Below are 15,567 nucleotides of genomic sequence, written 5' to 3' on the forward strand. Positions count from 1 at the left end.
GCTGCTGCTTCACCAGGTGAAAATGTTCACAGCAAATGCATGAATACACATTTAACTGAGCGACTTTTGCTAAACATAACTGGCAAAAACATTTGCAAAACATAACATTATTTAAAGGTTGTCGCTTAGAATATTTCAGCTTAATCGGCATCATCATAATAAAAATATAAAGCAATAATATTCAGTTTAAAGTAATGCAGTTGTTTGTTGTTTCTTAATTTCACCACTGGATGGTGCTGCTGCTTCACTGCTTTTCAACAGGTGATTATATTATTCAGGTATTGAAATATTCCAGTGAAAATACAATCAGCCTGAGCTCACATTACAGTGTTTACTCGCATTAAAGAGAGAGAAAGTAGTTTGCACCCATTTTATGTTGTTGGTGTATGCTTGTTGAGAAAAGTGTCTTTTAATAATGCGAAAGAGCGCTCTGCGCATGCGCCGGTTGATGACGAGCATGAGGGCGGGTGTCACCTGTTGTGTGCGCGCGCACCCGTCAGTCAGTCCGACACCCACCCATTCATATCAGATCAGATCCGAGTCTGTGCACGGAAGCCCCGCAGTTTGATCTCATCCGCGGAATAACCGTGTTTCTGACACCCGTGAGCACCGGGCGCGGCTCCTCCGCGGTGTGACGTCATGCTCCGGTGGACCGGTCACCTGCGGCTCTGAGTTATCGATGATGAAGATGGAGGAGTTGCCGGACTTCAGGGATGTGGAGAATAAACTGGGCCGCAAAGTTCCGGAGAGTCTGACCCGCTCGTGCACGGGCGAAGCTGCGATCCGATGCTCGGAAACACACGCGCGCGCGGATGATCTTCACACACTCAACAACAAGATCCGGTTCCTCAGACAGCAGATGGTGAGTCGGTTCTGTGGATTGAGAGAGTCGGATCTTCTGACTCGCGGTGTCTGTTCTGTTTTCATATCATCGTCAGCAGCAGCAGCCATTTATAATGCTTTTATAACCGTCTGTGATCGGAACCCACACAGCAAAAGGACTCCGCGGCGGATCTGCCGCGGAGGTATCGCGGCTTCCGGAACGGACCCGCGAAACGGACCCGTATCGGCGTCCACTTGCTCGCAGTGACGGATCCGCAACGGAGGCGGATCGCGGACCCGCAGTGGCTCCGCGTTGCATCCGCTCCGCATCCGCCATTAAAACCTTACCTCTGCGGCGGGTCCGTTTGGGACCCGCAAATTGATACATACATCCGCCGCGGACCCGCAACGGACTCATAAAATTCTGGCTCATCTGGCCCGGGTCCGTTTTGGACCCGTTTATCTAATTTTTAAAATCCCTTCTGTTCTTGCTGTAGGATAAAATAGGATAAACTAAACTATAGGATAAAACCAAAAACTATAGGGCTAGCCTAGGCTAGTAGGCTACTACAGCAATATAGACCTAAGCTTAAATCTGCATCGCCTTGTATTTTTAACCTAACAATATTGTAAATAGGCCTAACATAAAAGTTTCGATACAAGACATCAATTTACTGTACAAAAGTAATCACTACTCAATGGAAATATAAAATTTACATTTATGGAAAGTTATAGGTTATAACCTATTCTGGTTTGTTAAGTAGCCTATGTGGGCCAGGCTAATCTACATTCATTTTGTGGTCAAAACCTAATTTAGTGCTTTATAGGCCTAGGTCGGTGTAAACATAACATATTTGATCTATTAGGCTACAACTTCAATGAAATACAGCACTATGTACAGCTAAAATATCAGAAAATGAATAACTGGTGAACAACAAGAAGTTCAATAAAAAGATGGTTTAATGTAATCATTTCTCCTATTACTCAGTTTGTGTGGATGGAGGATAGCATGCTTGGTGACCTCCGCATCTGTGGCTGACCGCGTCACCGAGTTTTTTCTCACAGCACCTGTAATCAAACAGACAGATATTAACACAATCATAAAATTATATTACATACTGATTAGTTAACACATCTTCCTTAGTAGTTAACAGTAGTGACTTAAGCGTTAATAAAGAATGACCTAATTCCTTATTAGTTATGCAGTAAGTAAGAAACAGTATTCTAAAGTGTTACCATAAAGTCAAACAAGTGTTAAGAATCAGGTTTGTGAGAAATATAAATATTGTAGCTTAGCTTGGTCATGTACCGGTCTGAAAGTAAGTGGCTTTCCTTGAGAAAGGAAGTCTGCATATTTGCAGATAAAAGCACCACAGTCATTTCCATTTGGCTGTTTGGGAATTGCCTAGAAACAAAATTCCAAGTAAGTATAACGGTAAACAAAAGGGCACAGTTTAAAGAATATTTGTATAACTTATTATATGAGGGCATGCATACGTTGGTTCTTATTCGGCCGATGGTCCATCTGGAAGCCTCAAAGCAGCAGGCTTTTTTGATTTTGTTCTCCTCCATGAGGTATTTCCTGTTAAATAATCACACGAGACATGCATACATGCCTTCAAAGCCGTTTCAGGTTAAAACCAAAGTTCTAATTGGACATAACTCACAACAATATCTGGCAGATCTCATCATGTCTCTGACCATGGAGTCATAGCACTGGAAATAAATTACCTGGTGATAAGCAATGGAGGTCAAAGGTAAAAAAAAATAGTGTAAAGGTAAATATAAAATTTTTACACTTTTAATCATACAGTATAAATATGGAAACAATGTGTTACAAAGGCATTACTATTCATAAATTACTTACAGCCAAAGCCCAGTGCAAGTCAAGGTGCAAAGGAACAAGAACTAGATCATAGAGGAAGAGATCCACTGTTTTGGTCCATTTCTTCACTGCTGCATGGCCTGCAAAATGTCCGTCTCTCTCGTGAATCCCCTGTAAACACACACAGGTGTCTGATGCACATGTAATATGCAATTTTAATAACTGACAGCACATTTCACCAATTACCTGTTTTTGTATAAACAAGTGCATCATTTTTATTCTGTAAACGCTATTTCTGTCAAATGACGGTTATTAATAATTATGGCAGATTTAAAAAAAAAATTATTAAATCAATAATTATATCGATTAGCTCTATAAAATCTACAATGTTTTTATTTTAGATGTATTGAGGGTCATTTGTTTTGTGTGGATATTCATGCATGCATTACAGCACATTCATTAAAAATCATTAATTTAACCATTGTGAATATCCGAGGGTAACTTAACGGTTGCTTCACGACCAATTTCAAAGTTCCGTTCGACTGACACTAGGAGGCGAAATACGACAATCGTATGCGATCTGTCGTGTGCAGTGGAAAGCAGCGGCAACAGCACAACCAATGGCGCGGGCGCCTCTGACGTGCGAGCTGCGTGCGACCAATGAGCCAACTCTACGTCATTACACGTCAGAGCCAGCCAAGGGGGCGCCAGGTCCCCGAATTTTCCATTATAGCAGGTCTTCGTTCATTCATAGTCTGTCTGACATTTATATTTTAGAAGCTATATGTGTCTGTCATGGATTTGCACTGAAATTGATTCTCAAAAATACGGAACAAAGTGCGTTCCGGATCAGTTCAATACGGAATAAGACTTTTATGTGTCAAATAAGCTGTCATCCCCTCCCTCTCGAGCAACTGACAGGACGTCGTCCCACGCGAAGTCATGGCAACCAAATTAACAACAGGGCGAGTAGCTGCTAGGCCTACTACTTGTCAAACTTATTTATAGTGTATATAATATATTATAATATATTTGCCTATAGGCAAAGTGACAAACAGCGTTGAAATCCGCACTCACGTGGGTAGCGTTACCGTGAAATATGACAGCTAACGTTACAGTTTATTGGAAAATAAATTTATTTATGAATTTGATGAATTTAGTGTTTACTGCTATCAGTCCCCAGACAAGAAGCTAACGTTAGCGAACGCTGCAGGGACCCTCTGCCTGTGACTCCCCGCTGCAGGAGACGCTGCTCCGACACGCTGTATTAACGATACTGTTTTAAAACCAACATGATAAACATAACGTTAGCTAATAATGTTCACTTAGCGTTTTGATTTGTTGTTAAACTATGTAATGCACAGCTAGCTAGAAGCTAGCGCTAAATCATTATCCACGAGTGAACATGTTAAAGTTGTCAATAATTTCAAACAACGACATTACAATCATTTACATGATGATAAAAAAAACAATGTTTACAGTCAATGTCGCAATATATAACTTATATACATATATAAATAACTTACTTACTCAAAAGAGGGTTCAGCGCAACCGTGTCCCAGCAAAGAAAGTCTCGACTGATGATCGGCTCTTGGTGTGCTGTAGTTCAACCGTTACAGTAAAGGCGCGTCCGCGTCCTAGGATCCGACATGGGTCCGCACTGGATCCGTTGTTTGACAGTAGAATTTACGGCGCCTCCCGGAGGCGGAGCTGATCCTCTGGGCGGCCCCAAAACGAATGTGACAGTTACGCGGGTTTGGCGACTTGAACGCGGATCCGCTTAGGAGTCTCCTGCTGTGTGGGAAAGCACCTAGATGTGAATCAGATTTATAAGGTTTCTGAATAATTCACCTCAGATATTGATTGACATGAACAAACGCCTTTCACAGAGTTCAGACAAACTTCTCCAGAAGTGAACTGAACTCGATAAAAATATGGCTGTATTCATTTAAGTTTTGGGTTATTATGTGATGATTATAATGTCACGTATGTGTTTTAATATTGACTTGCTGTCGTGTTCGTGTCGCGGTCACGTGGGCTGCGGTGTTTCACGCCCCGTCGCGCGCTAGTCTCCGGATGATCTGAGAGGTGTGTGTGTGTGTGTGTGTGTGTGTGTGTGTGTGTGTGTGCTGCATGGCTTCTGAAGGGTTAACTGGTCAGTTTAGTGTGAGTAACAGATGGTTGATCCGCGCGCCTGCTGTGATTCACTCCTGCACAAACAGACTCAACAAAACCAGTCCGTTCAGCAACACACAGGCTGCTCGTTAATGCCTGGAAAATGTGGAAACACACACACACAAACACACACGCGCGGCGCCCTTACAAGGAAACTTTATACCTCATTAACCCTTAAAAGTGCGGTTATTATGTGACTCTGCAGTGCTCGGTTTTGAACACGTGATCTGCTGAACAGCTGTTGCTTCATTTTCCATTAACTGTTTGAAATAGTTCTAGTTTTACTTTACAATAATGGCACAGACGGTTTGGTGTGTGTGTGATATAGTGTGTGAGTTGGTGTGTGTGTGTGTGTGTGTGTGTGAGGTCGTGACCTGTGCTGGCCTGAACGAACATAAAGAGCCGCCATGAAGGACTGGAGGGGCATTTACAGGTCAACACACACACACACACACACACACACACACACACACACAAGATCATCAGACTGGAAGTGTGTCAGTATTGACGAGAGCATCTGATGTCGTGTGTGTGTGTCAGACAGCTGTTGCCGTGGAGAACAGTGGCAGTATTATGGTCTGTCTGTGAATCATTCATGATTGATTAGGGTGTGTGTTCCTAGTCCACACAAACCTCATGCAAACGAGTGTGTGTTTCTGCGGCTCAAACCTCATGCAAACGAGTGTGTGTGTTCCTGCTGAAGGGTTCGCCTGTGTTTACTGTCTTCACTTGACGACTGATTCAGTGTGTAATATTAGTTCGACTCTTTTGAGTTTCAATGTTTCAGTCAAAACTAAACTCCACTGTTGTTTCTTCACCAGCTTTATATTACATGGCCTTCAGCTGAATCAGCTCTTGCGTTTGAACACGAACATCATTTCATTCCTCCGTTTAAAACTAAATTTAACACGATTCTGCTAAAAAATGAAGTGAACGTGAGACATGTTTGTGTTGAAGCGCTTTTTCACGGTCGACCGATATCCAGTTGTTGTTTTTTTTTCAGCGTATTTGCTGAATTATGATGGTAGAAGATGATAGTGTTGAAGTATTGGATAAACATTATTTCACAGACATTAGCTGGTGAACTACACTGCGAGTTCACGGTCATGTGTTTTAAACGAATAACTATTCATTCAATTGATCAAAAGTGACAGTAAAGACATTTATAAAGTTCCATTTCAAATAAATGTGGTTCTTTTTAACTTCCTATTTATCAAACAATCCTGAAAAATAAAATATATCAGTTTCCACAAAAATATAAACATTGATAATAATAATGAATGTTTCTTGAGCATCAGATCCTCATATTAGAGTGATTTCTGAAGGATCATGTGACACTGAAGACTGGAGTAATGATGCTGGAAATCAGCTTTGATCACAGGAATAAATTACACTTTATATATTCACACATAGAAACAGCTGATTTACATTCTAATGATATTTCACTGTTTTACTGTATTTTTGATCAAATAAATGCTGCTGAAGAAGAGACTTTCAGAAAAATTAGAAATCATTTTTTAAATTATTTATGTAATTATTTCTAGGGATGCACGATATATCGGCCACCATATCGGTATCGGCTAATATGTTTATTTGTAATGTTGTTGTTATCGGCCCGATAAGAAAATTTGTCCGATATATTAAAGCTGATAATAATGTATTGTTTCCTTCAGATGCGACTGTTCAACATGAGGGTTTTTAGTTGCTTGAAATATGATTGGAATCACTTCAAAAAAGGAAAATACAGTAAAGTGCAACATGTGTCATATCGGCTACATAGAACTATCATGAGAACATTATAATTGTGTGTTTGGGACGTGGCTTTTAATGGTGAGACTTTTGTTTTTGTAATCAGGCTTTTAAAATTTATATAAAAAATGTAGAGCCCGACCGATATATCGGCCGATATTAGGCATTTTTCTAACTATCGGCATTTATAATGGCCGATAAATTAATATTTTTAAAAATGCGGTGCGGTGATTCATGTAAGGGTGGCGCTGCCAATAAAGCACCTAAAAGCTGTCACAAGAACTGGCAAAAGTAATGATTATGAATACAACAAATATAGCAAGGAGACATTTTAATTGTTTATTAATAAACAAGTGTTTTCAGTCAGTGTCAGCCAAAGATGAAGTTGACGATGCTGACTCGCGATCTTCAGTTAACGCGCGCCAGAGAGAAATGCACATTTCATACGATTACATGAGTCTGTCTGTCTTTCGTTTTGAATTGTTCTGTTTAAAAGTAGACATTTCAATATAGATATATTTCCATTCTCAGGTCTATACGCTGAGTTTCGGTTCATGAGACGAGCTCCAGTTCACCCGCAGGCGCCTCCGTGTCGAGATTATCTTTCGCCTGCTATATTTACTTCTTAATTAAATCCAGGCAATTGGTTGATGACACATTGATTAAAATTAAGATACAATTAATACAAAACGAAATTCACTTTGAAACGAAAGGTTTTGTGCTTTCTGTTTGATGTCTATGTGAAAGTTTCAAAGCATATTTTAGTGCCGCTTTCAGAGCGCTCACGTCCGTAGTGCTGAACTGCCGCGTCTGTAACATTGTTTTTTCCTCATAAATGCGAACACGAAAAATAAAATGAAATAAAATGAATATTTGATGCAGCCTGTGGAGACTGAGAGCCAACCCTTCTTCATCCGGTGGGTAGTAGCCTACTTGTGATTTGCGCGGTGTAATTCACAGAATTGATTTCTCTGCTACCAGCCTCTATATCACGTATTGTGTGAGCTTGTGACTATTGCAAGCGCGCAGCTGAGAAGTCCTGATTATATTGTCTGCTATAAAATGCGTAGCGCGAGCGATCTCCGACAGTAAACTGATTCTGCTTTGTCTAGGGTAAACAGCTGTTCCGACGCGAGCAGTAACGGCCGCGTCCGGTGTAGACACAGTGTTAAAGCTCATTCTGCCTATAACGCTACGTTACAACATCAAGCAATATTCCAATAATTTATATAATTATAACACTTTATATAGGGCCATTTTGCATTAAGAGTAGCCTAGTTTCATGTTTAGTACATTTTGCTTACTAATTATTTAAAATAGTGTAAAAGTACTGTACATATGTAATTAAAAACGTTTTCATTATGATATTATTAATTTTACTTTAGTAAAAGCATCTGAGTTTTTCCTCCACTGGTAGAGATTTATAGGAATTAAGACTAAAAATAGAAGATAATAAGGTTTTGTCAGTGACACTTTTTAAATATTTATTGATACAAGTTATGACTAAATTAAAAGACAAAGTCGTTAGTGAAGATTATGCAACAGTATTTAGAATATAATATAACATGCAATGCAAACTAGTTTGGTTACAGCTCAGCTGTATAATTCTCATTCTATCATTCCCCCTGCCTCCATTACATATCTGTGTCACACAAGTGTTTGATCACCATATTTGAGTGATCATTGCAAAACGTGTATATTTATTCTGTTTATACTGTGTAAAGTACCCATCAAAAGTTTGTACACACCAATAGGAAAGTGTCCAAACTTTTGAATGGTATACTGTACTATAATACACATAAATAATATTGCTACTGTATTATAATATACACATAAATAATATCGGCCGAAATATCGGTATCGGGCTTTTTTTTACTCCCTAATATCGGTATCGGCTAGTGCTGTGTTGAAAAAATCGATTCACCAATTCTGAATCGATTTTCATATTAATTTCTAAAGATCGATCCGTAACTCAGAGGATCGATTTTAATAGGTTTACATTTTCCCCGTGAACTTTAACTTGCCGCGACTGGGAGATCCCTGTATGCGCATTGAAAGGCTTTCACTCAGCGCGCACATTGTTACGACAACGGGCTTTGAGTGAGTCATTAAACCGTTCATTCAACGAACACGTTCAAAAAAGCTGATTCATTAAAAGAGATGTAATGAAACAAGGTGTTAATTATTTTTAACTTTGAGTTCCACTTTTCAAGGCTCAGCTGAGCAGCAATGTGTCGCATGGGTAACGCTGAAGCTGATGCTTCACTTATTAGAGACCAATATGGCATTGATTCAATGCGTGACTCGCTGATTTCATTTCCCCGCGGCTTCCTCGCGCTGTGGAATGCTGACCAGCGCTGCTGCTGACGCGCATTTATGGTAAATACCCCGTGACGTGAAAGTTAAAAGGATGATACGACAAATATTTCGCTTTCCTTTGACACGGCAACCTTTTTCACAAATACATATGACTTCAAAGACAGACGCAGGTAATCACACGCGCTCTGCCGATCTCTCTCATTCACTGTCTGTGCGAAGCCTCTGTAGGCTACACATCACCACGATAAACAGTCTTGTTTGTTATCATTATGAACTTGTTTAACATTCAATACACATGCATGAAGTTCAAAACAAGAAGGGTATAGCCTTATAAAAAAACGTGAATATCGCGGTTGCTGCGGTTACTTGCAATCCTCTGCGGTTACTGCTGCTGATATACCTCTGCGTCCTCTGTCGTCTACACCAGTGCAAGTTTGTGAAAGCAGTTGTATCAACACTCTGGAAGGGGGATTGTTCTTTACAACCATCAATACTCCATTAATTTGCAGTTAAATGTCTATAATAATTGTATCAATATGTTGCATAACTACAGTCCTGTAATTCAACAGCTGGAAAAAAAATATGCTTTTTTCAAAAACACTTTTCTAAATCTCGAAGATCGGATCGGATCGAATCGAATCGAATAATGATAATCGATTCAAGATCTTGAGAATCGGAATCGAATCGATTCTTGAAATTTGAATCGAAACCCAGCACTAGTATCGGCATCGGCCCCCAAAAATCCATATCGGTCGGGCTCTAAAAAAAATTGTATTTAGATTTATCAGCCAATATATCGATTATCGGCTTTCAAATATAAAGAGTTATCGGTTAAAGGAACACTCCGACTTTTTGGGACTTTAGCCTATTCACCTTATCCCCCAGAGTTAGATAAGTCCATACATACCTTTTTCATCTCCGTGCGTGCTATAAGTCTGTTTGACGCACCCACCGCTAGCCTAGCTTAGCACAAATACTGGATGTAAATGGTTGCAGCTAGCATACTAATCCAAATAAGTGACAAAATAACGGAAACATTTTCCTATTTACATGTTGTGATTTGTATAGTCACAGAGTGTACAAAAAACAAAGTCACATGAGACACAGACATATTTTAACCGTATAAATTAAAAGCAATGCTACTTGGGCGGAGTGATAACCGCACCTGAGACGCGCTCTCTGCTCATCACCACGGTACGTCTCAGGTGCTGCGGTTATCACTCCGCCCAAGTAGCAGTGCTTCGCCTTCAGAGAATATAGTTCCCAGTATTTATACGGTTAAAATATGTCTGTGTCTCATGTGACTTTGTTTTTTGTACACTCTGTGACTATACAAATCACAACATGTAAATAGGAAAATGTTTCCGTTATTTTGTCACTTATTGGGATTAGTATGCTAGCTGCAACCATTTACATCCAGTATTTGTGCTAAGCTAGGCTAGCGGTGGGTGCGTCAAACAGACTTACAGCACGCACGGAGATGAAAAAGGTATGTATGGACTTATCTAACTCTGGGGGATAAGGTGAATAGGCTAAAGTCCCAAAAAGTCGGAGTGTTCCTTTAACGGTATCGGCCGAAATGTTCATATCGGTGCATCCCTAATTATTTCTAAGTGGATTACTGTAACAGAAATGTAAAATAGAAAGATAACAGAAATCATAATCGTAATATTGATAAGTTTGTGGGTGTGTTTCCTGAACGCAGGCTCATCTCCGCTCTGTAGATGTTAAACTGATGCATCAGCTGCTGTCAATCAACGAGGGGGTGGAGTCGATGCGCTGGCTAATGGAGGAGCGAGGGGGTGTGGCCAGCCGGGACGGCAGCTTGACGGGCAGCTCCTTCAGCCTATCAGACAGCCAGTCCCAGCACGACAGCGACGGATTGGACGGGATCTCGGTGGGCAGTTACCTGGACACGCTGGGAGAGGACGATCCCGACGGATCCGTCACCGAGGAGGAGACGTTTACCAAATCTGCCCTGCGCCCTCGTGTGGAGAGTGACGAGTACTACTGCTTCAGATAACCTAAACTCGACGAGTACTACAGCTGCAGATAACCTAAACTCTGAACTCAACGAGTACTACAGCTTCAGATAACCTAAACTCAACGAGTACTACAGCTGCAGATAACCTAAACTCGACGAGTACCACAGCTTCAGATAACCTAAACTCTGAACTCAACGAGTACTACAGCTTCAGATAACCTAAACTCTGAACTTGACGAGTACTACAGCTTCAGATAACCTAAACTCAACGAGTACTACAGCTGCAGATAACCTAAACTCGACGAGTACTACAGCTGCAGATAACCTAAACTCTGAACTTGACGAGTACTACAGCTTCAGATAACCTAAACTCAACGAGTACCACAGCTTCAGATAACCTAAACTCGACGAGTACAACAGCTTCAGATAACCTAAACTCGACGAGTACCACAGCTTCAGATAACCTAAACTTGACGAGTACCACAGCTTCAGATAACCTAAACTCTGAAGTTGACGAGTACTACAGCTTCAGATAACCTAAACTCGAAGAGTACCACAGCTTCAGATAACCTAAACTTGACGAGTACCACAGCTTCAGATAACCTAAACTCTGAAGTTGACGAGTACTACAGCTTCAGATAACCTAAACTCGACGAGTACCACAGCTTCAGATAACCTAAACTCGACGAGTACCACAGCTTCAGATAACCTAAACTCTAAACTCGACGAGTACCACAGCTTCAGATAACCTAAACTCTGAACTCGACAAGTACCACAGCTTCAGATAACCTAAACTCTAAACTCGACGAGTACCACAGCTTCAGATAACCTAAACTCTGAACTCGACGAGTACCACAGCTTCAGATAACCTAAACTCTGAACTCGACGAGTACCACAGCTTCAGATAACCTAAACTCTGAACTCGACGAGTACCACAGCTTCAGATAACCTAAACTCGACGAGTACCACAGCTTCAGATAACCTAAACTCGACGAGTACCACAGCTTCAGATAACCTAAACTCGACGAGTACCACAGCTTCAGATAACCTAAACTCGACGAGTACCACAGCTTCAGATAACCTAAACTCTGAAGTTGACGAGTACCACAGCTTCAGATAACCTAAACTCGACGAGTACCACAGCTTCAGATAACCTAAACTCAACGAGTACCACAGCTTCAGATAACCTAAACTCGACGAGTACCACAGCTTCAGATAACCTAAACTCGACGAGTACCACAGCTTCAGATAACCTAAACTCTGAACTCGACGTGTACCACAGCTTCAGATAACCTAAACTCTGAACTCGACGAGTACCACAGCTTCAGATAACCTAAACTCTGAACTTGACGAGTACCACAGCTTCAGATAACCTAAACTCTGAACTCGACGAGTACCACAGCTTCAGATAACCTAAACTCTGAACTCGACGAGTACCACAGCTTCAGATAACCTAAACTCTGAACTCGACGAGTACCACAGCTTCAGATAACCTAAACTCTGAACTCGACGTGTACCACAGCTTCAGATAACCTAAACTCGACGTGTACCACAGCTTCAGATAACCTAAACTCGACGTGTACCACAGCTTCAGATAACCTAAACTCGACGAGTACCACAGCTTCAGATAACCTAAACTCGACGTGTACCACAGCTTCAGATAACCTAAACTCGACGAGTACCACAGCTTCAGATAACCTAAACTCGACGAGTACCACAGCTTCATATAACCTAAACTCTGAACTCGACGTGTACCACAGCTTCAGATAACCTAAACTCGACGAGTACCTCAGCTTCAGATAACCTAAACTCGACGAGTACCACAGCTTCAGATAACCTAAACTCGACGAGTACCACAGCTTCATATAACCTAAACTCTAAACTCGAAAGGGGGCAGAGCATCAGCTCATTTGCATTAAAAGTGACGGGCACAAAAACGGAGCGTTTTCCTTCACACATAAAAAGGGGCAAATTTGACAAGCTATAATAAAAAATCCTGGTGAAATCTGAGCTGACACTTCACAGACACTGAGGACATCAGAGGTTTATATTACATCATGTGAAAATGGGCATAATGGGTCACCTTTACAGAGATCACGCCTCTCGACCCGCATGTCAGGGAAAGTTTGCAGTCTTACGAACTGATTTAGGAAATCCTGATTGTTCATCAGTTTCCTTCTGTAAGTCCTCTGTGTTTTAGGTGCAGAAACACGAAACCACACGGATCCTTCAACCAGATCGCAGACTAGGAGAATCTTTTCAACCATTTGTCTTAAATTTTTGTTTCCCGAACAGATGAAACAGACACTGATGCGTTCACACACATTCAGTTCTCAGTCCGGTTTGAATTCGGTTCTGTTTAAATACAGTTTAGTTTGAATTCGGTTCTGTTTAAACACAATTTGATTTGAATCCGGTTCTATTTAAACAGCCCAGTTTGAATCCAGTTCTCAGTCTTATGAATTAGTTGTTTCATGAATGCGTTGGATTACAGACCAAGGTTCGTTCCTTTTTAAAGAAGACTCTACTGATTATTGCAGATGTGGAAGCAAGTGTAAAAAACGTAAATACTGTACTGAAATAAACGCCTTTTATTTTATACAATCATATATTTAACAAATTGATTTGGACTCTAAACTTGCTAGAAAATCAAATATGTCTAACCAAAGTCACAAAATTTTATTTAGGTGCTTTACCAAACCTCAGCGTTCGATGCGTTCTCCTGTCACAATATCACTTCTATCACTAACAGTGGCGATACAGGGCACCTCGAGTCTTTCCAGCGCAGCGAATGAGAAAGATGTATCGCCCACTAGGGGGAGGAGCCTGCCGGAAGCGTATGAGGCCCCGTCCACTAGGGGAGAATCTTTTCAGAAGAGTATAAGGCCCCGCCCACTAGGGGAGGAGCCTGCCGGAAGCGTATGAGGCCCCGTCCACTAGGGGAGGATCTTGTCAGAAGAGTATAAGGCCCCCGCCCACTAGGGGAGGAGCCTGCCGGAAGCGTATGAGGCCCCTGTCCACTAGAGGAGGATCTTGTCAGAAGAGTATAAGGCCCTGCCCACTAGGGGGGAGGAGCCTGCCAGAAGAGTATAAGGCCCGCCCACTAGGGGGAGGAGCCTGCCAGAAGCGTATGAGGCCCCATCCACTAGGGGGAGGAGCCTGCCGAAAGATTATAGCAGGTGTCCAATTACAAAACTGGATGATTCTGAAAGTTTCACACCTATTGTGTGTTGATTACTAAAATAAGTAAAAAATAACTAAAGTAAAGCACTGCAATTGTCCCGCTACAGGTTAAAGTCAGCGTGAAGCGTCTTTGGTCTTTGTGCCGAATTTCCAATCGAAAAACAAAAGTTTGATAGACAATATAATAATAATAATAATAATGTTTTACCAGGACAAACATGTTTCTGTCCAGTGGATTAAGGTGTGGATTGGTCGTAAGTGATGTGCGCTAACAGTCAGTTTTGATTTCATGTGGACTTTAAGATGAAATGCACGTTATTGATGACCACAGTTGCTCAGTAAAGGTGAAGAACTATTGAACCGGACGATTTACTGAAGTCAGGAACACACTCAAACACACGATCACGCTGGATTAAACGCTGGAGCGCACATGCTAATGCTAGCGTGAAGCGCGGGTGTGTGACGGACTCGGTCTGGGATGTTCTGCTTCTCTCAGGATTCGACTCTTCACTGCAATGATGAGATTGTTCTTACTTGAATCTGACATTTTCACATGAATTTAGTGTTTATTTTAACAGTTTTGATACGGTGATGTCACAGCTATTATCCGTTTGTTGATCTGTTTGTGACTGTAGTTGTTTGTGCTGCTATTTACTTTATATTACTTTTTTTTCGTGCTTGATTGATTGATCCTAATTTATTTGTTTAATTTTTTATTTTATTTTTATGATGAAATGTCATAATACATTGACTTAATTCTTTTGTCTCTTGAAACAAAGAAAAATAAATACTTATTTTAATGAAATGGTTTTTTACTGATTTTTGGTGATTTTAATAATTTTCACAACTTTTATGACTCCTAGAATATTTTGTTGAATGAATATCTGAACATGCAATATATCAAAAGAAAGAACAGATTCTCTGCTTTAAATAAAACACACACACACACTCTCTCTCTATCTCTCTCTCTCACGCACACACACACACACACACACACTCTCTCGCTCTCTCTCTCTCACACACACACACACTCTCTCACACATACACACACTCTCTCACATACACACACACTCTCTCACATACACACACACACACACTCTCTCTCTCGACTCTCACACAAACACACACACTCTTTCTCACACACAAACACACTCTCTTTCTCACACACACACACACACGTCTGGTTTACTATCTTTGTGGGGACTCTCCATAGACGTAATGGTTTTTATACTGTACAAACTGTATATTCTGTCCCCTTACACTAACCCTACCCCTAAACCTACCCATCTCACACACACACACACACACACACACACACACACACACTCTCTCTTACACACATACTCTCTCTCTCTCTCTCTCACACACACACACACTAGCACACTTTATCTGAGATCTGTGATGTTTCCTCAGTTCCTGTTCATCAGTGTTTCTGCTCTAGAATCTGTTTGATGTCGAACAAGGCAACTCTATAATGTGAAACACGTAAAGCTCTGATAACGTGTGTGTG

General features: G+C 41.0%; 1 protein-coding gene across 3 annotated transcripts; it reads left to right on the forward strand.

The window, feature by feature from the left end:
- The first annotated feature begins 512 nt into the window (after positions 1-512).
- Positions 513-12,832, forward strand: LOC130106275 (leucine rich adaptor protein 1-like). 3 transcript variants are annotated; one of them, XM_056272335.1, is made up of 3 exons: positions 513-862; positions 10,596-10,914; positions 12,745-12,832. In XM_056272335.1, exons 1-2 carry the CDS (start codon positions 680-682, stop codon positions 10,911-10,913), a joined length of 501 nt encoding a protein of 166 aa, XP_056128310.1. In that variant the 5' UTR covers positions 513-679; the 3' UTR covers position 10,914; positions 12,745-12,832. The 3 variants fall into 3 exon arrangements, with proteins under 3 accessions (XP_056128310.1, XP_056128311.1, XP_056128312.1); XM_056272336.1 differs by lacking the exon at positions 12,745-12,832 and adding an exon at positions 11,664-11,681; XM_056272337.1 differs by lacking the exon at positions 12,745-12,832 and adding an exon at positions 11,584-11,603.
- Positions 12,833-15,567: the final 2,735 nt, after the last annotated feature.

This window comes from Rhinichthys klamathensis, unplaced genomic scaffold (assembly GCF_029890125.1).
Source record: "Rhinichthys klamathensis goyatoka isolate OS25496 unplaced genomic scaffold, OSU_Roscu_1.1 h1tg000334l_1, whole genome shotgun sequence".
In the NCBI taxonomy this organism is placed as follows: Eukaryota; Metazoa; Chordata; class Actinopteri; order Cypriniformes; family Leuciscidae; genus Rhinichthys; species Rhinichthys klamathensis.